This window comes from Elaeis guineensis, chromosome 14 (assembly GCF_000442705.2).
Source record: "Elaeis guineensis isolate ETL-2024a chromosome 14, EG11, whole genome shotgun sequence".
Taxonomy (NCBI): Eukaryota; Viridiplantae; Streptophyta; class Magnoliopsida; order Arecales; family Arecaceae; genus Elaeis; species Elaeis guineensis.
This window is the reverse complement of record NC_026006.2, coordinates 53,294,614-53,320,576: the sequence shown is the minus strand read 5'-3', so window position 1 is coordinate 53,320,576 and position 25,963 is coordinate 53,294,614. Positions and strand designations below refer to the sequence as shown.

Sequence of the window (25,963 nt, the reverse complement as noted above, 5' to 3'; positions counted from 1 at the left end):
CCACGGTCAAAATAACCCTTTTGTAGCGCTAGTTGATAGAGGCAGATCCCAGGAGCGGCAAAAACATAGCCTGCCCAATATCATTTCTAGCATTACAAAATTTAAAGCTGGCCCAGCCCATATCCAGCAGACCTCTTTCGGCCCATTATCACAAAGAGAAGAAAAGACCTAGGTCTTTTTCTTTTTTTTTTTTTGATTGAAATGGATTATTTATATATGTCTAATGTGAATACATTCAAAAAGATCAGAAAATAAAATGTCTCTGAAGGGCCTAGGGGCTACTACCTCAGAAGTCCACAAACAATCCCCGATATGCTCCATAATATGGTTGCCACCTAATCAGCTGCAGTATTTGCTTTTCGAAATATATATCCACTATAAGTCCAGTGCATCTAAAAAACAAGACCGAGATATCCCATAGTAGAGAATGGGTAGTGGCTCCCTGCATACACCCCTGTAACCATGACACCACCGTAGCTAAGTCACCCTCAATAACCATGTGATCTACTCTCAATACGTGTCGAGCATGCATGACTCCTATCCAAGCTGCATGAAGCTTCACCATAAAAATCGAGGGCTCAAATAGATGATAATGTTAGAAAAAAGGGCTTCCTTCCCTCCTAGGCAAGCTATGGATAATATTTGACAAGTACAATCAACAATGGCAAATAATAATTCAATAGAAGTAGAAAATCAAGCAACCAAAAGAATGGAAATACCAATCTTTTACATGAAAAATTCTTCAAAAAAAAAAAACATGGGGCACCAAGCAAGAATCCACTAATCAATGATATGAAGAGTACAAGAGGTCCACAAATAACAAAATAATATAAGAGCATAAGAAAATCTCTATAAAAAAGTATCAACAAACTTCCAACTTATAAAGTTTGTAGACACACCCCCAATGAGAGAAATCTCCAACTTTTCAAAAGCACCAAATGCTCTTGTAGATAAGATGAGTGAAGAGAATCAAATTCTTGTGCCTGAAACTTCAATTCAAGAAGAATCTTATATGAGAAACCCTTATTATGTGTAGAAAATCAAAATCCCACCTCTTCTCCTTCTCTTTTTTTCTTATATAGACTACCGTTTAAAAACATATGCCCTATTAATAACGCCCATGTCCAACACCTACTAGTATGGTGTGGACCACTCCACATGAGGCTAGCCTAAAACATAAGTAGTAAGCCCAACAATCTCTCCCTCTAGATGCATGAGGAGGACTCCCATTGCTTAGTTAATCCCATGCCCAAGTGCCCATGCTCACCGTACACCTACACCCACAAAATTCCTACAAAGTTCTTGCTTCTCCTTTGTAAGAGGCTCGGTCATCATGTCCAACGGATCGTGGTCTGTTGAGATCTTCATAATCTTCATCCATTGCTTCTCCAAGATATCTCAGATTCAATGGTAGCAAACATCAATATACTTTGTTCTAGCATAATAAGTTGCATTCTTACTAAGATCAATAGCACTTTGATTATCACAATAAATCACATATCCATCTTGCTCTATGTCTAATTCTCGTTAGAAACCCATCAACCACAATATTTCTTTGCAAGCTTTGGTAATGGCTATATACTCGTTTCAGTGATGGAAAGAACAATATATTTTTGAAGCTTGAATCGCTATGATATAGCTCTCCCTCTAAAAATGAATAAATAACCCGAAGTAGACCCCCTTGTCAACATTACCGGTCATATTTGAAACCGTATATCTCATCAAGAGTAGTTTTGTGCCACCAAAATATAAACATGAATCGGATGTGTCTTTCAAGTATCTCATTATCCACTTCACTACTATCCAATGCTCTTTACCTGGGTTTGTAAGGAATCTACTTATAATACCAACCGCATGTGCTATATCCAATCTTGTATAAACCATAGTATATATTACGCTCCCAAAGGCGAAGAAATAGGAAATATTCTTCGTCTCATTTCTTTTCATCTCATTTGAAGGACTTTGCTGCAAACTCAACTTGAAATGGCTCATAAGTAGTGTTCCAACCAGTTTAGCATTTTTCATGTTAAACTTGTCAAGTACCCATTCAATATACTTTGTTTGTGATAGCCACAACTTTCTTACTTCTTTATCACGCTTGATTTCTATGTACAAGATTTTTTTTTACCAGACCCAAATCCTTTATGTCAAAAGACTTGCTTAAATCTTTCTTCAACTTATAAATCTTTCTAACATTCTTACCAATTAGAAACATATCACCAACATAGAGCAAAAGAATAATAAAATCATCATCCTCAAACCTTTTAGTATAGACATAATGATTTGCATTTGTCCTCTTGTACTCATGGATTATCATAAAAGCATCAAATTTCTTGTATCATAAGCGAGGGGCTTATTCAAACCATACGAGCTCTTTTTGAATGTGCAAATCAAGTGCTCTTTGCCCTTGACAACAAAACCTTGAGGTTGCTCCATGTAGATTTTCTCTTCCAAGTCACCATGAAGAAAAGCGGTCTTGACATCTAGTTTCTCCAACTATAGATCTAAGCATGCAACAAGACCTAGAATAATCCAGATATATAGAGGATATTTTGACAACCGAAGAGAAAATCTCATCAAAGTCAATACTTTTTTGTTGCTTAAAACCTTTTATAACTAGCCGAGCCTTGTATTTGACTTACTTGTCACCATCATTTTTTAATCGAAACACCCATTTATTTTTCAAAACTTTTCAATCCTTTGATAGCTCTACCAAATCATATGTATCATTCTTGTGCAAAAAGTCAATTTCTTCTGGCATAGCCTATTGCCACTTGTCTCTTTGTTCATGAACTCATGCTTCTTGAAAAGTTTTCAGTTCCCCACACCACTAAGCATCACATACTTACTAGAAGAAAACTTCTTTGATAGTTGATATAGCCTTGTAGACCTTCTTAGTTGCAACACCGGAGGTAGTTGTTCTTAGTGATGTAGCTCTTCTTGGTCATCACCAATTTCAAAAGGAACATTTTCATGTAGTACTTCTCCTTGGCTTTCTTGGACATCTCCCCCTTCATCATGAATCATCGAAGGAGAAATAGGCCTTAAATCAACAAATTCACCTCCACTAGCTTGTGTTTTCTCCACTTTTTCAAAGTCTTCAATAGTTTGATTTTTAAAGAAAATAACATCTTGACTTTTAACCTACTTCTTTACTTCCAGATCCCAAAGCCTATAACCAAACTCTTTACTTCTATATCCCAAGAAAATGTACGGCCTTGATTTATTATCAAGCTTGGTTCTTTGACCTTTTGGCATATGAACAAATGCTTTACATCCGAAAATACTCAAGTGCTTGAAAGAGGCATCTTTTTTGGTCCATGTCTTTTTCAGACAATTCTCATTCAATGGTATTGAAGGAGATTGATTGATCAAGTAGTAAACGATGTGCATAGCCTCTCCCTAGAAAGATCTTAACAATTTGGCATATGACAACATACACCGAATCTTCTCACAAATTGTGCAATTCATCCCCTCCACCACATCATTATGTTGAGGAGTATCAGATTCCATCTTCTTAAATCGAATACCATGATTACTACAATATTCTTTAAATAGCCTCTATATTCTCCACCATTATCAGTATGGATGCACTTCAAAGGCTGTCCGATCTCCCTTTTAACTTTAGTATTAAAGTACTTAAAAATATCAAAAACTTCATCTTTATGCTTTACAGTATAAGCCCATATCCTTTTAGAAGCATTATCTATAAAAGTCACAAAGTAAGTAGCACCACCCATGGATTTTACTCTCATGGGTTCACAAATATCGGAATGAACCAATTTCAATAAATCATACTTTCTAGTAGAAGTATGTGTAAAGGAAATTCTATATTGTTTATTAAGAATATAATAAGTGCATCAGTTCAAAGACATTCTTTTGACTTCCGTAATGAGTTTTTTTTTTGTAAGAACTTAGAGGTCTTTCTCACTCATATGACCAAGTCACTTGTGCTATAGATCCATAGTAGCTTCTTGCTCTAAGATATTGATTTGGTTCTTACACACTTTAGCTTGTGTTCGATAAAGTGTACAATATTTTCTCTCTTGCTATAATGAGAGCACTCTTGATAAGTTTCTAACATCCATTAATAAATCGATTTTTCAAGCCTTCATCATCCAATTTTTCGATAGAGATCAAGTTCAAATGGAGCCTCGGAATGTGCCTCATATATTTGAGTATCAATTTGGTACCCAAACTAGTCTCAAGACAAACATTATCTATCCCTATAATTTTTGTAACACTACTATTATCTATCTTCACAAAGTTAAAATCATCCATCTTGTAAGAAGTGAAGAAATCCAATCAGGAATAGCATGACATAAAGCACCACTATCAATGATCCAATCCAACTCTTAATTTGTAATGCCAAGGCAAGTTTTATCACAAGCAGATAAAATAATTAACTCTTCATCAGAAGAAACCGCGGTGGTGTCTTTATCCTCTTACTTGCCTTTACCTTTTCTTTCTTTCTTCTTCTTAAGAAATTTATAATTTCTCTTTATATGGCTGGGTTTACTACACTTATAACAATATATGCCTGTCCTAGATTTGGATCTTTCTTTAGATTTTTTCTGATGATAAAAATCCTAACTTTTACTCCTCCCTCTATTATCCAAGACAAAAATTTGTGATTCTGAAAAATCTATATTCTTCCTTCTAGTCTCATTCTCAAGTAAACTAGCTTTAGTCATACTCATTGTTACTACTCCATTTGGTACCGAGTTAGTGAGAGCTACTACCAAAGTCTCATAACTATCCAGAAATGAACTTAAGAGTAGTAATGCATGAAACTCATCTTCCAACACCATTTTCATGGTTGCAAGTTGATTCATCATACTTTGCATCTCATTCAAGTGGTTCGTCATTGGTGTGCCCTCCTTGTACTTCAAATTAACAAGCTTTTTAAACACATAAAGTATGTTGTTAGCGGTTTTTCTCTCTTACGAATCTTCATGCTTCTTCTAAAGTACACTAGCCAATATTTCATTCTTCACTTTGTGATAAATATTATCATCCAACCATTACCGAATAAAGCCAACACATTATCGATTCAAAAGTTACCACTTCTCATCGATCATATCTTTAGGCTTGGCATCATCACCCTCCAATAGAGTATACATTTCCTTATAATAAAGTAAGTCTAGCATCTTGCGCTTTCATGTTTTCCAATTGCCATCATTAAGGCTCACCATTCTACTTGTATTCACCTCCATAACTTATTCAAAAATTTTATCAAATACCTTATAGACACCAACCTAGCTTTCATATCACTTGTTAGGAAGAAGGACTTCTTTTCCTCCTAGGCAAGCTATGGATAATATTTGACAAGCACAATCAACAATAGCAAATAATAATCCACTAGAAGTAAACAACTGATCCACCAAAAGAATGGAAACACTAATCTTTTATGTGGAAAATACTTCAAAAAGAAAAAAAACCATAGGGCACTAGGTAAACATCCACTAATTAATGATATGAAGAGTACAAGAGGTCTACAATAATAAGATAATGTAAAAGCATAAGAAAAGCATCAACAAGCTTCCAACTTACAAAGTTTGTAGACATACTTCTAAAGAAAAAAATCTCCAACTTTTCGAAAGCACCAAACACTCTTGTAGATGAGATGAGTGAAGGAAATCAAATCCTTATGTCTTGAAGTTCAATCCAAGAAGAATCTTATATAAGAAACCTTCGTTGTGTATAGGAAATTAAAACCTCGCCTCTTCTCCTCTTTTCTCTTTTTTCTTCTTCTTGTATAGGCTACCACTTAAAAATATATGCCCTATTAACAAGGCCCATGCCCAACATCTATTAGTATGGTGTGGGACACTCCATATGGGGCTAGTCCAAAAGATAAGTAGTAAGCCTAACAGATAATCCCTACTGCCATCAATCTGAAGTCAAGCCATCAAATCATGAATTCAATGCCACCTCTTTTATCGTTGATACTCCCATCAAAATTGACCTTAAGATATCTTAGAAGTGGAGGCTCCCAAACTGTGAATTCCTGTCGGGTCAAAGACCTAGGTCTTTCATCTTTAAGTTTCTTCTCATGAAATTCGGACCAGCCTGCTTTGAAGTATTCCGACTATAAATGTGGGCCTTTATGATGTTGTATATGGGCTTCCCTCCCTTTTAGTTTTCTATTAAGTCTCTAACTTTCTCTCTAATTTGAGATATAGCAAATCTTATGTCAGAGTTTTACTTTAAAATAATATTTATTGATATATTTGAAGGGCTGGTTTACATCGAAGCTCAAGGCTATTAAATATATATGAAAGTAGAGTATGACAAGTATAGTAGATGCAACAACATAAAGAGACCAAACAGAAACAAAGAAAAGAACTAACAGAGCATAGATAAAAGACAAGAAAACAAAATAAATAATCCAATCCACACAACCAAAACAAAATGCTGGAAATACCTGAGATAGGAAGTCTCACTAGTATAAGCTATCAGACAATATAACTTACTAGTTATAATCGTTCTTTAAACTTACTAGTTACTCCTTCAAACAATGTAATTGATAAGCCTCTAGCTCTCACTATTTTTTACAAATTGCCCATCTCATCAAGATCTGAGTTGAAAAATGGAAAGAAAAAAGAAAAGATATCCCTAAACTAATTTCCCTTTCTAGTTTAAGTTAATAGAGGTTGTAGCTATATTGATAGAAAGAATTAATATTTTTTTCATATTTAATTTTCACTCATGTTTTTAAAATTACACAAACATATACTTTCCTCCAGCAATAAAAGTCTGCATACAAATCTAGTTTGGCATACTTAAGTAGCCTCGCATGTCTCTGATTCAAGCTTCCGATACCCACTCCATCTTTCCTGGCTATGAGGACTGAGCATAGTTTAGTCCCCCTATCGATTATACACTAGAAGATCTTGGGTACCTATATATAATCAGGAAACCTAAATAATATCTTTTGGATAGTTTTTTGAATGACATCCTACATCATTACAAATGGTATTACACCATATTAGGTCCATGATCAATGCAATGCAACATCAATCTTTTTAGAGCTAATCATATGCTAATCATAGTATTTATGACTAGAATTGATTGAATTTGGATCCTTGATAAGAATGTTGGGGCTTATATGAGGAAAGTATACGAGGGCTCATGTGGATATGTGTTTTATACCATTATATGCTGAGAAGATTTGGATATTTATAGAAAAATTAAATTAATATCTTTTTGCTAATTTTTTTGAATTAAGTACTGGATCTTCCGGACCATAACTACTGGCTCTATAATATATCCACTTGGCTCTCTACTTGCCACCTTGGTCTCCTCGACAAGCATGTTGACAAGCATCAGTATGGCGACTTGCAAAGCTTGAACTAAGTCTTTAATACTCAAATTTTAACAAATCATGCATGCAATAGAGATCAATTGGGTTTTAGAGTTGATGAACACGATCAATAGTTTTGTGTTGGCAACTTGATTTTTATGAAAGTTGATAGCATTAGCCCAAACTCATAGTTCCAGCCTTCATGACCAGTCTCATATAGATGAGTCCTTAAAGGTACTTATGATTTAGCAGCTCGAAGGCATCCAATCTCAAATCTATGAGAATATATCTTATCCTTAAAAATATTATTGCTAATATGAGCATTAATCACAATAGGGATATCAGGAGACATATTCTTGGTATCTATGTACACAATATAGTGCTCTAAGTAATTACTTATTCAGTTTTATTTCTACCACAACCAATCAAGGAGGTTGGGTATTCATTATCAATGACCACATAATGGGGTTAAGTTCCATTCACTTTGATAATTTTAGGACTTAGCATCTACATAGATCTTGAATCAATTAGTCTGTCAAGTTTTTTTTTATGATCTGATAGACTTTGATGATTTCAATATAACTAAAATCATTGCCCTTCCACATTCAACATTGTAGTATTAAAGAACCAAAATGTCACTGAGAATTTCTCATGGAATGGCCATGTGCCGAAATTTGCGATTTCACTTTTAAGACTAACTACTTATGAGATGGAATGATTTTTAGATTTTTCTTTTTATTTTTAGAATTTGTTTGGATGGTTGGATCTAAAATCTCATAAGATTCATGAATTTGGACAATACAACAACCAAAGCAAATTATTTTTTCTTCCTATGAGATTTAGGCTGACCCACTCAAAAGGTAATCTTGGATACTTATAAACATAGTCCTAGCTTAACCTATAATCCAATCATTCGATGGTTATACTAACCTAACTGATGAATTATATATAATTTTTGGTCTAACCATCCAAATAGGCCTTTAATATTTTTGCCAAGAACTTCAGGTGCAAAAATGTGACTGTCAAACCACATGACAATTATTGCTCATTAACCTCGAACATCCTCCCTCCTACCCACAATCCGTCCCCTCTCCCACACGCTCACTCATGGCCAACATACGACCCAAATCCTTCCCTTCACAGTTTACCATCATCTCCTTCCTCCTTTGCTCCATGTTTATGGCGGCATTAGCCTTGAACACAAACCACAGCTTCTACATGCATGATACGTGCTCAAGGGCTCGAAACCTTGCAAGGCATGCAGCCGCCTGTCGTATGCTCGTTTGTCCTAATAGGACGAGCATGACAACTTCTATGTATGCATGGCTTCTTCATTGGCCCAAGGCCCACAGTCATTGCAGATCCCATAATTATCGACGATTCTTCGATAGAGTGGCCAAGCACAATATCAAAGGCAGTGGGACGGGCTCAAGGTTTCTATGCTTTCTCATCACAAAAAATTTTCCTTTGTCAGCAAGTGCTAATTTGGTGTTTGCGGAGAGCAAGTCCAATGGTAGGATGAAGGACGATGCGTTCTCGTCGGTGAGGGCGTTGCCGACTATATATATTGGTGACGGTGGCCGCGTGTTTCCGGCTGGTTTGGGGCTCTGCTCTTGTTACGACCATTTGGTTGAACCGCACCACATGAGATGGCGTTCTTGTAGTTGGACGCTTATGTGACGAATTACGTACATTATTCATTGGTTATTTCGTGGTGGATCGCAGGTTGCAGGGATATTGGGACTCGTCGTTTGCGTTATTATTATTTGATGAGCTCTTTGATCTTGAGTGTACTCCATCTTAATGGACTACATAGCCATTATTTTTCGATACGTATTTAATATCTGCAGTTTTATTTTTTTATTTAAAATTTTGAATGACAAAAATATTCATCTTTTTTTAAAAAAATAATGACATTCTATGGCATATTATGACATCTTGCGGTCAAATTATGACTTCTCTATACAACAGCAAGTCATCATTTGGCCATAGGATGTCATAAGAAAGAGAGAGGTATTTTAGTCATTCAAAAATTTCATAAATTTTCAATGATAAAAATACCCATTTTTCTTTATAACTTCTAAAAAAAATTATAACTTTCTACTATACAGAAAGTTATAATTTAACTATTGGATATCATAATATATCCGTAGAATGTTATAATTTTTTTAAAAAATATATAATCTTTTTATGATTCAAAATTTTGAACGAAAAAATAAAATTATAGATATTAAATATATGTTGAAAAATGATGACTATGTAACCTAATAAAATAGAATGATATATTTTTTCTGTATCACATGCAGTGTATAAAAAATTATTCATACTTTCACATCAAAAGAAGGTTTTGATTGTACAAAACTCTTATCTTGGTTTGCTAATGTTGTCCCATTTTTGGCATTGCAATTTGGCGTTGAGCAACTTATTGGGAAGATTTGTTTTCTTTATCACTGTTCGTGATTTGTCCTTGACGTGATTTTCTCTTTTTTATATAAAACCTTTTTTTCTTTATGTTGTCACTTGGTCAAAACTTCAAAAGGGTTAGCCCTGTCGGCGTTCGTTGGTGCGTACAGCATTGGAACTTGTTGGGCCTTCGTTCGCATGCTGCTTAGCCTAATAAGACCCCGACATTTTGTTTGTTTCCTTGCAATATTTTTTCAATTGTCCTCCTATATAGCTATACATTACAATTTTTTTTTTTTAATTTTGAGGTATACAATGATGCACCGCTTAGTTATTTTGACCAAAAAAAATATTGATTAGAATCGATCTACGCATATACTTTTGACCATCCAATATAAAATGATCGCATCATTTATTATTAAAAAATATATTAATTTTCAATTTTGATTGAAAATTTTGAATAAAAATATTTATTATTAATCATAATTGGCCTGCAGATAAATTTTATTATTTTGGATAAAAAAATTATTTTTTTGAATGATGTGACATATTTTTATTGAATAGTCCAACATATATGTGATAGAATAGTTTGAAACAATAATTTCCCATTTACACTGCATGACTTTTTGAGTAAAAATATGTAATTCGTACTTAATTTGTATTACAATTATTTAACCATATGTCATAAATAGTCTGATAATTATCGATCTTATTAAAATTTGATGCCTCAAGATTCGATCTATATTGAGCCTATAGTGAGGTCCGCAACGACGAACGGAGTCCAACAAGCACAAGATCAGTCCAAACTGAGTTCGGATAAAAAAGATACGTTCGATTGAAGATAACACAAAAATCAAAGCGGCAGAGGCCGGCGGCGGCTAACGGAGGTCGAGTGGCACTACGGGCTCATGCGGGCATGGCCCAGGCCTATGCGAGGGCACGCGTGCGGGCGTGGCCCGCGCGTTATGCCTCACACAGTCCATGCATAGTGCATGGATCGACGGTCCACAAGGATTCGTGTGGATCGAAAGGATGTTTTCCCTTAGTTTTTCACAGTTCACCGTAAACCGACAGACATTTTCCTATGGTTTCTCATGGTCTACGAGAGTTTTCATGGATCATGATGCGATCCAACAGCCTCAAGCGTGGCCGATCGTCATTTGAAGGTTTAGAGAGGTTTTTGGATGCTATCAGGAGTCTATACTCCTGTTTTCTCACAGATTTAAGGCTTTAAAAGCCCAATTCACAGTACAAAGAACTGTGGTTGATTATTTGACAGAGAACCAAAGCGGCAGCAAAGGTGAGGCACCGACGTTGATGGAGAGCAAGCAGGATGCTTCAAGTAGATTATCAGGCAGCGATCGCTTTAGGAGTTCAAGAGAGTCTTCCTAGAGAGAGAGTTTTTGTGAGGAAGAGCTTCTTGTGAAGGAGAGATTGGGTGTACGAAGGTTAAGGGTGTGATCTTCTTTTATAATTTTTCTCTTTTCTCATAGTAAAACTTGCATACCCCGTGGAGGGGAGTCTTTTTTAGCTAATCCACGTATTTGATTATTTTTATTTTATTTTATTTTTCTTCCTGCTATCAAAAAAAGGCGGTACCAGAATACAGATTGCAGCAGTGATGAGCAAGATTGAAGATGGAAAAGATAAGATCAATCAAAATAGAGATCAACATGTTTGATGGAAAGAGTAATTTCTCTTTATGGCAGGCAAAGATGAAGGACGTGCTCATCCAGCAAGGGTTGATCGATGTTCTCTTGTACGAGGAGAAACCAACCACTATGGAGGTGCAGGATTAGAAGCAGCTCCAGATGCAGACAGTGAGTACCATCCACATGTATCTAAAAGATGAGGTGGTGATCCATGTGCTTGGCGAGACTTCTCCAATGATGTTGTGGTCGAAGCTCGAGGAGTTGTATATGACGAAATCTCTCACCAATACTCTCTTCCTCTGGAGGCAGTTTTATCAGCTGCGGACGACTGAGGGACAGAGCGTGTAGGAGTATCTCAGCCACTTCTAAAAGATCCTCACCGACCTCCTCAGCGTTGACGAGAAAGTTGAAAAGAATATCAGAACGCTGGTCTTGCTAGCATCGCTTTTTCCTTCGTATGAGTCTTTGGTGACTGCTCTTCTAGTGGAGAAGAGGACCATCAAGATGGACAAGGTCACCGCGGTGATTCTTCAGAATGAGATTCTCAAAAAGGAGAATCTAGCTTCGAGCTCAAGTGGCAGCTCAGCTTTGGTGGTTTCTAAAGGAGTAGGAGGTAGTAGACGGAGCGACAGGAGATCGCGACGAGGGCGGTCCAAGTCCAGGACGAGGGACTTGAGCAAGATCAGATGTTATCGGTGTGACGAGTCGGAGCATCTAGCCAGAGATTGTTTTCAACTCAGGATCAGATGAGGGCTACTGCAGCGACGATCAGTAGCGAGTCAGAGGGTGATACCCTAGAAATATCTGATGAGGTATCTACTTCTTTCCAGCGGTAGATTTTAGATTCTGCATGCACCTATCATGTATATTATAGAGAAGAGCAGTTTGACTTTCTGAAAAGTAGTGAGGGTACTGTTTATCTGCCGGATGGATCGAGCTATGCGATCAGAAGCATCGGGATGGCCAGCTGGAAGACGTATGATGGTGCAGTGAAAAGATTAGGGGAGGTTCGATAAATACCCAATTTCAGACGGAATCTTATCTCATAGAGAAGATCGGATTCGAGAGGCTACAGGATGATAACTAGTGGAGAAATCCTGAAAGTATTGTACGGTAATAGGATTATTCTGGAAGAGAAAAAGAGGACGAGAGGATATTACTATCTGACGGAGAGCCCAATGCGAAGTGGAGCTTCAGGAGCCAAGAGGAGTCCAGAACGAGGTGGAGCTCCAGGTGAAGGTAGATCGGGCACGAGACGCAAGACTCGAGAGGATGAAAGGCGATATCACAAGGTGAGATTCCTATTGCCGTAGGATGATACTCCGAGCAGATCTCAGGTTAGGAGGAGCACAGCATACGATGGAGATGGGATCGATCGGCCTGCCTCGACTCTCATGTCTATCCATCCATGATCAACAGGTGATTGCCCTAGGGCATGGGGGTGAGGAGATCTAGAAGCTGTCACACTTAGGAAGAGGTCAAATATCGAGTTGAAATGAAGATTGTTAAGATTTGATGTCTCGAGATTCGATCCACACTAAGCCCACAGTGAGGTCCGCGACAACGAACGGAGTCCAATGAAAAGAAGATCAGCCCAAATGGAGTCTAGATGAAAGAGATACGTTCGATTGAAAATGGTATGAAAATCGAAGCGATGGAGGCCAGCAGCAGTCGGTGGCGGTACGACGGAGGCCGTGGTGGCACTACCGCATGCGGCAGTGCGCAGGGCCGCGGCCTAGGCCCATGCAGGCATCCGCACGTTACGCCTCATGTGGTCCACGCGTAGCGTGTGGACCAGTGGTCCACGGGGACCCGTGTGGATCGAGGGGACATTTCCTCTTGGTTTCTCATGGTCCACCATGGACCGATAGGCGTTTCCCTATGGTTTCTCACAGTCTACGGGGATTTTCATGGACCATTGCGCGATTCGACGGCTTGGAGCATTGTCGGTCATGATCTAAAGATTCAGGGAGGTTTTTGGGTGCTGTGAGGAGTCTATACTTCTGTTTTCTCACGGATTTAAAGCTTTAAAAGCCCTGTTCATAGTACAGGAAACTGTGGTTGATTATTCGACAGACAATCAGAGCGGCAACAGAGGCGAGGCACCGACATCGACGAAGAGTAGCAGGATGCTTCAGGCAAACTGTCAGGCAGCGAACAGTGGTCGCTTCAGGGGTTCAAAGGGGTCTCTTAGAGAGAGAGCTTTTATGAGGAAGAGCTTTTTTGTGAGAGAAAGATTAGGTGTACACAAAGGTTGAAGGTGTGATCTTCTTTTGTAATTTTTTTCTTTTCTCATAGTGAAGTTTACTACCTCGTGGAGACGAACTTTCATGAATTTGATTATTTTTATTTTTTATTTTTATTTTTTTTTGCTAAGATGTGTAGTATCAAAAAGATTTTATGGAGATGATGTCCCAATAAATCGAATGGCAAGGTAAAGATACCTATCTTGTATTGGATAACCATGGCACAAGCTAAAGTGCTGCCAGCCGACCTTTACGTGCGGTCCAAACAGAGCCGGCTCCACAGTGCACGTGTCAGATCACTTCCCACCGTTTAGTCACTGCCAAAAGGTTCTAAAATTTCGCACTACTTGGGACCAGTTTGTTCCTGCCCGGTTAATGGTTCTCTAACTCTTCTGCATGGAATTGGAGTAGAAAGCCACTGTTCGGAACGAGACACAAATATATAAGCTCCAAAGTTACCTGTCGTTTTTACCACCTTTTTGGATGATAGCAAAGAACGAGATACAGATCTAAACCATGCAGCAGGGACTAGAAGAACGAGGTAATTGGCTCCTCTACTTGATAGAAAGAATAAAGTTTTCTGCGTTTCATATATTGTAACAATATGGACATGGGCCCCTCCCTCTCCCTTGGATTCTCCGGGAGTCAAGGGGCATCAAAAGCTCCGTATGTACCTTTTTTCTTGTGAATCTAGTGATCATCTCTGCGAGTTCACCCCTCTCCCCTTTTGCACAGTTAGTGTTCTCGTGAATGGAGATATGCTTTTGCTTTTCCCTCCTTTGGTCACGCATGACACAAAGTGAATGGGTGATAATGATGAGAGTTTGGATAATTTATTGTGTATAGAACGGTAAGAACCGAGCTTTTTTTAAAAGAATCTTACTGTCGAACACAAAAGATCAAACGTTTGGATAGAATCTTGCGCCAGTCAAAGTAGGCATTTCTTCACCACCAGGATAGGTTTGGCATTATGAAATTCTTTGCGCTCCCATCACGTCCTCAATCTTTATTTTTTCGTTCTCCCTTCACCGATATCCCATTTGTCCCACGTCTATTGTTATTTTTCTTCTGACTCTGTCCCACTTCTATAATTATTTCTCTCCTGACTCTTGTAATTTTTCCTCTCCTTTATACTTCTACCGCTGGTCTTTTCCCCTTGTCTTTGAACTTTATCGTCCGACTTTGTTTTGTCGTCAGAGCTGTTGACGTCAATGGAGACTTGCGAAGGAGAGAAAAGTATAGAAAATTTTGCCATAAAAAAGTAAATTTGTTTCATTACTAGAGGAAAGAAGTTGCCATAACGGCGATGATGGCTTTTTTGATGACAGAGGGAGGTGTTACCATCCTAATTTATTATTCTACATGAGGAGTTTACCTATAAGTACAGAAGGAGTTTGGTTGACTTTGGTCAGCCAGGAAAAGAGACCAATTTACAGGTTTATAGGTTTACAGATTTTCAGATTTATAGGCTTAGGGCAAAGAAAACAGGTTTACAGATTTACAGGGAAGATAAGAATAAGAAGATAATATATATTGATTTATATTAATCTGACGAAGTGAAATTTACAGATTTACAGATAATATATTATATACAGATTTACAGGTTTAGAGTAGCCCGATGAAGTGAAACTTACTGAAGCCATTGGATAATTGTTCGAATGTTTGGTTTAAATTTAACCTCAATACTGATGACCAGCTTACCAGCATGTTGTGGGATGGGCATCGGGGGCATCGAGTCCGAAAGTCCCATACCAGATACAATCAAGAGAGCCTACTGCTTATTAGTGCGAGTTCCCCCTCTTCCACATGAGGTGTCTTTTGCGGGGCAAAATCGTGAGGGGCGGGGTGCTGACTGGGTCAAAGGCCCGGGCCCCGTTCCAAAGCGGACAATACCTCACGATTGGGTGGAGGAGATGGTTCCGTACTATGGACAGTAGATCTCAACAATGGGCGCCGTCTGTGGAAACCCGTCCCCTACCTGCAGTAGTACGCTCCCTTACTGGAGGGGCTGTTGTGGGATGGGCATCGGGGGCATTGAGTCCGAAAGTCCCATATCGGATACAATCAAGAGAGCCTACTGCTTATTAGTGCGAGTTCCCCCTCTCCCACGTGAGGCGCCTTTTGCAGGGCAAAATCGTGAGGGGCAGGGTGCTGACTGGGTCAAAGGCCCGGGCCTCATTCCAAAGCGGACAATACCTCACGATTGGATGGAGGAGATGATTCGGTACTATGGGCAGTAGACTTCAACACAGCATTTGATAAATTTTCTGATAGAGGATATTTATTGTAAAGACTTCAAAATTAAATAGTCTTCTATATTTTTCTTTCTAAATCAACCAGCGGATGGTTGAAGTAAGGACGTCCCAGTCTTATCTAGTGATTTTGATTGGTGGTCATTCACGCCAGCTTTCCCAAGGATTTCTATAGACGACGGTCAAAAAGTAGCTAATCACATTGAAACTATTTAACAAACAATTATGAGAAATATTTTTTTAAAATTATTTATTAGTTTATTTCTCAACCCCTATGGATATTTTTCTTCTAGATTAGTTTAATCAATCCATTTTATCAAAAAAATAATAACAACCAAGAAACAGATAGAAAATAAACAGTAGCAACAGCAATATCTTTGGCCGAAGGCAGCAACCATTTTGCCATAATTTTTGTGATAAATTTTAATCTTTAATAGAGCTAAATCTTCATAGTGGGATATTTATGATTTTAAAATCTTGTATAATCATCTATGATTCAAATCTTCATAGTAGAATATTTATGATTCTGTATAATTTTGTATTGATAATAAAATCTTATGTAATCATTTATGATTCTGTGTAATATTGTATAATCATTTATAACCAGATTTGGATCACCTATCCTTCTATTTAAATACAGCAGGCTCATCTTGATGAATAAGGTGAAGTTTATAGAATTTTCTCTCTTTCAAATATTTTCATGGTATCAGAGCCAATTTGGGTAATTTTCTCAATTTTTTTTCAAAATTTTTGAGTTTTCTTTTCACAAATCCTCAACACTTCAACTTTTCTTTCAATCATGGCTGATCTCTCAAACTCATCAAACACACAAACACTTTCATCTACTATTCCCAACTTGCATATCAAACTCGAGGGTCCAAACTACTATCTATAGAAGAATATGATGATTCCACTTCTTCAGGCTTATAAACTTCTTGGATATGCCGACGGCACACTTAAGGCACCACCAGTGACGCTCACCGACAAGGATGGCACACCCAAACCAAATTTTGAATACAATACATGGTTAGTTCATGATCAATTTACTCTCACTGTGCTCTTGCTCTTTGTTGATTCCTCCGTCGGATCCAACCTTATTGGACTCTCCTCTGCTCACGCTACCTGGACTACTCTTGCTAGTCTCTTTGATTCTCACACCATGGCTCAAGAGGACTTTATTGATTTACAATGGCGTAAACTGAGCAAGAATAATAAATCCATGATGGCTTATTTAAAAGAGGTCCGTGATATTGCAAATCAATTTGCATATATCGGTAAGCCCGTGATGTCGATGCAGATTAATCAATGAATTACTTTGGGTCTGGGCTTGGAATGGGAGCCGCTTGTGCTCGCCTTTGCTCCCACACTTTCAACCCTGTCCACCAATGATTTGCAGGCACTACTTCTCCAACAAAAGGCATAACGCAACTTTACCACCACATCTGAGCCATCGCCACCTCTTACCAATCTCTTGGGGCCAACTCCACAACCCATAGTGCATTGGGCAGATGGTCATGATGGCATTTCTTATGGCGGCGGTCGGAGCTCACGTGGCCAACGGGGCAGACACGATGGTTGTGGCTGTCACGACGAAGGTAGAACTTACTTCTTCCCTTCTTGGGCTGATTCTTACAGTGGTTCTAAGTGCAATAATGGCATGGACTTCTCTCCGACTGACTATTATGATCGAAGCGGGCCTGGCAATTCTTCTCGGCCCAACTCAGCTGCATCATGGTCTGGCCACTCTGGTCAGCCAATTGGGCCTACTCGTGACTTCTTTGGCCCAACAAACTGAACCTGGTCCACTTTCAATAATTCACACTATGGATCCAACAGATTTTTCATATCCAATGATCAAGTTATTTATTAGATGTGTGCATGACCTAGTCACACGGCCCCACTCTGTTCTCCTCGTACACAGATAGTCCAAGCTCATTCTTTACAAGGATCAGTATCTGGGACTCATGATCTGGACTGGTATATTGGCCCTGGTGCAACGCATCATGTGACATCTGATCTCACCAACCTCAACATTAGGGATGATCAGTCAACCACAAATCATATCTTTATCAGTGATGGTCCAAGTTTGCTTGTCTTTGTCGCTGGCTCTTCTACTTTACATACACCTTATCGTCCTTTGCATATGAATAATATTTTATGTGCATCTAAAATTTTTAGAAATTTACTTTTCATATCCACATTTATTCACGATAATACCTGCTTTTTTTAGCTTCATCCTGAGTATTTTATTGTTAAGGACCTCCACACGCACCAAGAGCTTCTACAGGGACCAATTAAAGATGGGTTGTACTGCCTTCGCCCCAATGCTAGCTGTTCTTTGAACCCACAGGCTCTCCTATCTATCTCGGATTCAACAGTTTTGTGGCACCAACATTTAGGTCATGCTTCATTTTTCATTGTTCGGCATAGTTTATCTTCTAGTATTTTTTTAAATAAAGATCATGCTACCCATGTCTGTTCAGTATGTCAGATGGGTAAAATTGTAAACTGCTTTTTTCCACCTACCATGAATAAAAGTTCTATGTTATTTGAACTTGTGCATACAGACATGTAGGGTCCGACACCTATGACTTCTCATTCTGGTTATTTATATTATATTCATTTTTTTGATGATTATAGCAAATATTCTTGATTTTTTTGTCATGAAAAATCATTCTGATATTACACGAATATTTCGTGCTTTTCGCTTGCAAGTTGAGAATCTTTATTCCTATAAAATAAAGAATTTTCAATCTGATGGTGCTAAGGAATTTTTTCCCATGACTTTCAAAATAAATTATAAAATAATATCATTTTTTATCATATATCATGTCCACATACATCTCAGCAAATGGTGCTGCTGAGCAAAAATACAGACACATTGTTGATATGAGTCTTACGCTTTTTACTCATTCTCACCTATCTCCAAAGTTTTGAGACTATACATTTCAAACATCTATTTTTCTTATCAACCATCTTCCCACTAAATTTCTCCATTTTCAGTCACCTTATCAACTTTTGTATGGACACATTCCATATTACAATTTTCTTCGTGTATTTAGATGTTTGTGTTTTTCCTATCTTCGACCCTACACACAACACAAACTTGAACCACGTTCTCGACCCTGTATTTTTCTTGGATATCCTCAGCATTACCTTGGATATAAATATTTAGATCTTGCCACTGGTCATATTTTTGTCTATTGTATGGTAGTATATAATGAATATTCTTTTCTCTATGGGTCCAAGACATCTACATTGATCAGTTTCAATATAACCCGTGCAGGCTCCATGAACACTTCTGGTACATCTTGCCCTCCCTCTGACTCCTATACCCTACTTGTTCCACTATCTGGACCATCCATTGATAATTTGGTGACTGATCCTCTCCCTTCGGTTGGTGCAACTTCTGATATCTCTGAGCCACCTAGTTCACCACCACGGACTCATCACATGATGACTCGTTCTCGTGATGGCTCTCTTCCTCCACCTCGGTTCATTATCTCCAGGCATCCAGCTACCTTTTTTGTTTCTACTATTCTTCAAGAATCAAAATCTTTTACTATGGCTCAGAAAGATCCTAAGTGGATCCAGGCAATACAGGAGGAATATCAGGCTCTTCTTCAGAATCACACATGGGATCTTGTTCCGCCCTCTTCTACGCAAAATGTCATTAGCTGCAAATGGGTCTATAAGATCAAGCAGCATGCTGATGGCACCATTGATCGTTATAAGGCCCGTCTTGTGGCTAAAGATTTCAATCAACAGGAAGGGATTGACTATGAGGAGACATTTAGCCCTGTTATCAAATCAATTACTATTCGAACTATCTTATCCATTACAATTTCTCTTGATTGGCCTATCCGACAACTTGATGTTAAAAATGCATTCTTACATGGGCACTTGAATGAAGAAGTACATATGAAACAACCACCTGGATTCTTGGATACTTCTCACCCCATTTTGTTTGTCGGTTATGGCGATCTCTATATGATCTTAAACAGGCCCCACGGGCATGGTTCCAACGTCTGAGCAGCTTTTTTCAGTACCTTGGCTTTTTAGTCCTCGGGCAGACTCTTCTCTATTTATACTACGACGGTCTGATTATATGGTGCTTCTCTTGGTCTATGTTGATGATATTATCCTCACTGGCATACTTGGTGCTCCATTCACATCTCTTCTTACTGATCTTAGTCAAAAATTTGCGGTGAAAGATTTGGGCCCTCTTCAATATTTTTTTGGTATTGAGGCTGTTTCTAGTTCCTATGGTCTTCATCTTATACAATCAAAGTATATTCATAATATTCTAATCCGTTGTGCTATGCTTGACTGTAAGCCTCTCCATACTTCTGTTACCGTGGGGTCTCATCTCTCCTTGTTTGATGGTAATCTATACAACAACCCCTCTCTCTATCAAAGTGTGATTGGCGGTCTCTAATATCTTACCCTCACAAGATCTGATATTGCTTATGTCGTTAATCAAGTCTGTCAATTTATGCATAAGCCTATCACATCTCATTGGTCAGCCGTCAAATGAATCCTTCGTTATTTAAAAGGTACCATTACTCATGGACTCTTTCTTCGATGTGGTTCTTTATCTCTTTTGCATGATTATTTTGATGCTGATTGGGCTGACAACCCTGATGATCGATGCTCGATTAGCGGATATGCTATTTTTTTGATACCAAATCCTATCTCTTAGTCCTCTAAGAAGTAACATGCTGTTGCTAAGTCAAGCACAGAGTCTGAATACAAAAGTTTAACTAACGCCACTATTGAACTTATTTGGATACAGTCTTTGCTTCGTGAACTTTATCCACAACTTTGCTCTCCTTCGACCATGTGGTGCGATAATCTCTTTGCTATCTCATGGCTAATCCGGTGTTCCATGCTCGCACCAAACATATTGAAATTAATTATCATTTTGTTCGGACGCATGTCTTTCAGAAGTAGTTATCCCTTGGCTTTATTAATTCCAGTGATCAGCTTGCTGATGGGCTTACCAAGGGACTTGCTTCACCATGCTTTGACTTTCTGCGGTCCAAGCTTAATGTGCTTGACTCCCCATTATACTTGTGAGGGGGTAATAGAGCTAAATCTTCATAGTAGGATATTTATGATTCTAAAATCTTATGTAATCATCTATGATTCAAATCTTCATAGTAAGATATTTATGATTCTATGTAATCTTGTATTGATAGTAGAATCTTGTGTAATCATCTATGATTCTGTGTAATCTTGTATAATAATTTGTATCCAAATTTATATCATCTGTCCCTTTATTTAAACACAGCAGACTCACCCTGATGAATAAAGTGAGATTTATAAAATTTTCTCTTTCTCAAATATTTTCTATCTTATTTCTTTCTTCTACATTTCATCCTCTACATAATTCAATATATATCCATTCGCTAACAAGTTGAATTTGACAAAACCCAAAACCTTAGTGCTAGGTATATTTTCCTCTCAATCTAGATGAATATCTGAATTATATTGGTATCATGCACTCGTGTATATGAAATAGGCCTGCGTTATCTCTAGCTGATACATTCGGATATGCTCTAATATCAAGCAAAATGATGCCGTAAGTCCAGTTTTCAAAATATCTCTTTTATATATTTTTATATTACAATTAATCTATAAACCATAAAAATGGCATTCTTACTTCCAGGATACATCTTATCAACGTCTTGGCTGTTATACTTCGGCAGCTGAGTAAGCAAAGTCCCTATTTCCATCCATACAGTTTCCCGGCCACTGAGACACTAGAGAAATGCAACATATAGAACGTTGGTTCCAAGAAGAGGCTAGCTAGCTAACCTCGAACAATGTGGTGGGTGACAGATTCTGATGCGCAAGCCACCTGTCTTATTGCCCTTTACTATTGTAAAGTCAAAGAAGAACAGATGGGTAAGTCTCTGCACCAACATATTTTGGTGTGCCATTTAACCCATCCATGGCTTCTTGATCTGGAGCCTCTTCACATAGCCCTCATTCCAAAGAACCTAAAGCACCTGCTATCCAATTATCAACCGATTATTATATGTGTATATATATACTAAACTATCTCAACATGCACGAGATGTACACATGGAGATCCAAAACAAATCCAACAGGACATCCTCCAGGAAGTCACTGGACTTTATACTTGAAAAGCTCCTGCACTTTAAGCATTACTTTATAACCAAATCCGACCAAGATCCACGCCTTAACAATAAATTATTGTCCCATTCCTGTACCTCTCATCTTCGTTAATCTTTTCTTTTATTTCCATTGGAATTTCTCGAAATCCAAATATGACTATAGTGTTAATTACTATACGAACTCCAAAGCACCAACACAACCAATTGAGACAAGCCATTTCATGACCCATCTCTCTCTCTCCCCCCCCCAACCCCCCCCTCGTCCACGTTACCTCGCTCTCTCTCTCTATATAAACCCCTCCACTTCCACTCCAACCCCCATCATCCAACCCTCTCTCTCCTTCCTCATTTCTGCCTCATGGCCATGGCTGGCCTGCCCCTGCTACAAGTAGTAGTAGTAGTAGCAGCAGCAGTAGTTGCGGTCTCCAGCGGCGCCACCACCGCCCCGGCCGGTTGCACTGCCCCGGCTGACAGCGGCTCCACGCTGCGCGTTCTCCACGCCTTCGGCCCCTGCTCCCCCTTCCACTCATCCGCCTCCTGGGAGGACACTGTCCTCGACCTCCTCTCCCGCGACGACTCCCGCCTCCTCTACCTCGCCTCCCTCGCCACCGCCCGCCGATCCTTTGTCCCCATCGCCCCCGGCCGTCAGCTCCTCCAGACCCCTACCTACGTCGTCCGCGCCCGCCTTGGCAACCCGCCTCAGCCCCTCCTCCTCGCCGTCGACACCAGCAGCGACGTCGCCTGGCTCCCTTGTTCCGGTTGCACCGGCTGTCCCTACTCCGCCGCCGCCTCGCCCTTTGACACTTCCCGCTCCATCACTTACCGCCCCGTCCCTTGCGGCGCTCCGCCGTGCTCGCAAGTCCCCAACCCCTCCTGCCCCGCCGGATCCACCGCCTGCGGCTTCAACATCACCTACGGCTCCTCCTCCCTCCTCGCCTCCCTCGCCCAGGACTCCCTCTCCCTCGCCTCCGACGTCGTCTCCGGCTACAACTTCGGCTGCCTCAAGAAAACCACCGGCCCCTCCGTTCCACCCCAAGGCCTCCTCGGCCTCGGCCGCGGCCCCCTCTCCTTCCTCTCCCAAACCAGGAACATCTACGCCTCCACCTTCTCTTACTGCCTCCCTAGCTTCAAGTCCCTCAACTTCTCCGGCACTCTCCGCCTCGGCCCTGCCGGCCAGCCCTACCGTATTAAAACCACTCCACTCCACTCCAACCCCCACCGCTCTTCTCTCTACTACGTCGATATGGTCGGGATCCGGGTCGGCCCCAAGGTGGTCGACATCCCGCCGGCGGCACTGACCTTCGACGCCGCCACCGGCGGAGGGACGATCTTCGACTCCGGGACGATGTTCACCCGCCTGGTGGCGCCGGCGTACGTGGCGGTGCGGGACGAGTTCCGGCGCCGGGTGCGGGGCGCCGGCAAAGTGACGTCGCTCGGCGGGTTCGACACGTGTTACAATGGCCCCTTCGTGGCGCCGGGGATAACGTTTATGTTCGTCGGGATGAACGTGACGCTGCCGGCGGACAACTATTTGATTCACAGCACCGCCGGGTCGATCACTTGCCTGGCCATGGCGGCAGCGCCGGACAACGTGAACTCGGTACTTAACGTGATTGCCAACATGCAGCAGATGAACCACCGCGTTCTCTTCGACGTGCCCAACGGCAGGCTGGGCGTCGCCCGCGAGCGCTGTACCTTTTAAAAGATTGGATTCCTTCTGAGAATGTGATACGCCATAACAGAGCTCTTGCCACTGGGAGAGTATTATTATTACTATTATTATTATTATTATATTTAGTAATTTTGTTTCAAAATTATAAGTACCTCTCTCTAGTACTGCTCATGTTGCTGTTGTTGTTGGCTTGTATTCATCTTGTAGTGTACTATAGTGTTGTTTGGGTCTGATGCCATGCTGAAGAGCAGTGCTGTTACTGTATCAGTAGATCAAAGGTGTCGTCCTTTTAATCTTTTTTATTTTACGTTTTATCGTTTGGTCGACAGGAGCGAGATAAGGGAATATTCTATGGCTTCTTAAAACTACTAGTTGCCATTCCCCTGCTATATCTATTGGTTTAGCTGTGGTCGGTGTCATATTTTTGCTTTGTTTGAAGGTTTGATGAGGTGTCGGCATGCCCGACAGAAAAACCGATGACAGGTTCACGGGCATACGCATGTACTTGCCGCCAAAAGCGTGTTTGAGTGGAGTCATGAGACGAGCACAAAAAGGTCACGGAGTATAGTGGGGGCCATCAGGTGCTGGCCGCGGGGTCTCCGGACTCTGTAACGGTGGACCGTAGAATGCAGAGATATGGAAGAAAATATTCGTTGCAATAATGATGGTGTCATGTCAAAATTATAATAATTTAATTATTAATTTAAAATTAATAAAATAATATAAAATATTATTATAAAAATTAATAAAATATAAGATGATTGATAAAATATAAATATTTTTATTAATTTATTATAAATTTGATGTGGGACGAAGTTTTTTTTCAGAGACATGAGACCGTAAAGTGGGTTTTTGATGTAGATGGCAGACAAGAACTGCCATATTCTCTATAATAAATAACTAACAAGACAGTTTTAGGACTGCAAGAAGAGCATATATTGATGCCGCAACGTGAATGATTCAATTTTAATTATTGCATTCAGTGTGGTATGTCCGTACGTAAGTCTTGCAGCATCGAACTGCCTATATATTAAGCGTTTCGCTAAGTATGCTCTAGATTTTTGTATACTAAAGTTCTTATATTTAGCATTCCGTGATTTTTGGAGGTCTTTTATCATTCCATGGCAATGTTTATTTGGCATGTCTTTAAAAGATAAACAATGCGATGGATCGGTTTGCATTCTTTGTTGGCACCTTACAAAACTAAATCTGATGTGAGGATGATGTCTGTCCACGGATTTTATGGGATATTTCATATTTTAATTTTTTATAGTGTATTTACGTTAGAATGATATGATTGTCTGTTTATATCAAAAAAAAATAAAAATTGAACATTAATGTGGCATTCCTGCTGGTGGCAATCTCATCAAAAGTAGGTGATAGGGCTGAATGTATTTAGTATCTTCTGAAGGGCTATCTAATACTCTGAAGCCTCTGTTCTATATCTTTATCCAATATCATTTCTGATTAGGCACTTAATTTGTTTTTAACACAGACGTCTCTCCTGTTTTCCTTGTAGCTCCTCGATGCAAAAAGTAGTGGAACACACTATTCAAAAATAAGATAAGAGGGCCTATATGTATTCATTTATCTAACCAATAGTACAGCCTCGCCGATAGGAGTAATAGCTAGCTAGAAAATCAAGTACCTGGAGTTCCAATATCTTGCTACCTTACCTTTGAATCATCAATGCATTCTAGGTGTCCTTCACATGATCTCCGCTTGGTGGTGCACTTAAAAGGCATCGTATCTAGCCTGTGACCCTTTGTGTTCTCTTATTTTACTTAAGCACTCCAACGTTCTTCTAATTTTAATTAAGTACTCCAGTACGTAGAGTGTTAAAATTTGACGCCTCGAGATTCAATCCACATTGAGCCTACAATAAGCTTCACGATGAAAAATAAAGTCCAACGAGACCAAGATCACCCCAAACAGAACTCGGATGGAAGAGATACGAGCTTTTGAAGTCAGCACGAGATCCGAGACGGTGGAGGACTGTCGGCGGCCGGCTGTCACGGGCTTATCCGCAGGCATATCGCAGGGGATGCCGGCATGGGCGTGGCACGGTACTGCGAAGGATTTGGCTTGGCAAAAATTTGCAATGCTACTCGATCATTTGGAACCCCCAGAGTGAGATTTAGGTGGATGTCTTGCTGGGGTAGTGAGGGAGCAATGGTTCGCCAAGGAGCGGCATGGCCGTGGCATGATATCGGGGGGCTCGAGACGTGTGATATTTGGAATGGTGGTGGTTCGCCATGATATATGTGGATACTCAAGGTTTCCTCTTGG

At 39.6% G+C, this 25,963-nt stretch overlaps 1 protein-coding gene across 1 annotated transcript; it reads left to right on the top strand.

Moving 5' to 3' along the window:
* The first annotated feature begins 22,311 nt into the window (after positions 1 to 22,311).
* On the top strand, positions 22,312 to 23,997 carry LOC105057603 (aspartyl protease AED3). The gene has a single exon (XM_010940255.4). It carries the CDS (start codon positions 22,361 to 22,363, stop codon positions 23,702 to 23,704), a length of 1,344 nt encoding a protein of 447 aa, XP_010938557.1. The 5' UTR covers positions 22,312 to 22,360; the 3' UTR covers positions 23,705 to 23,997.
* Positions 23,998 to 25,963: the final 1,966 nt, after the last annotated feature.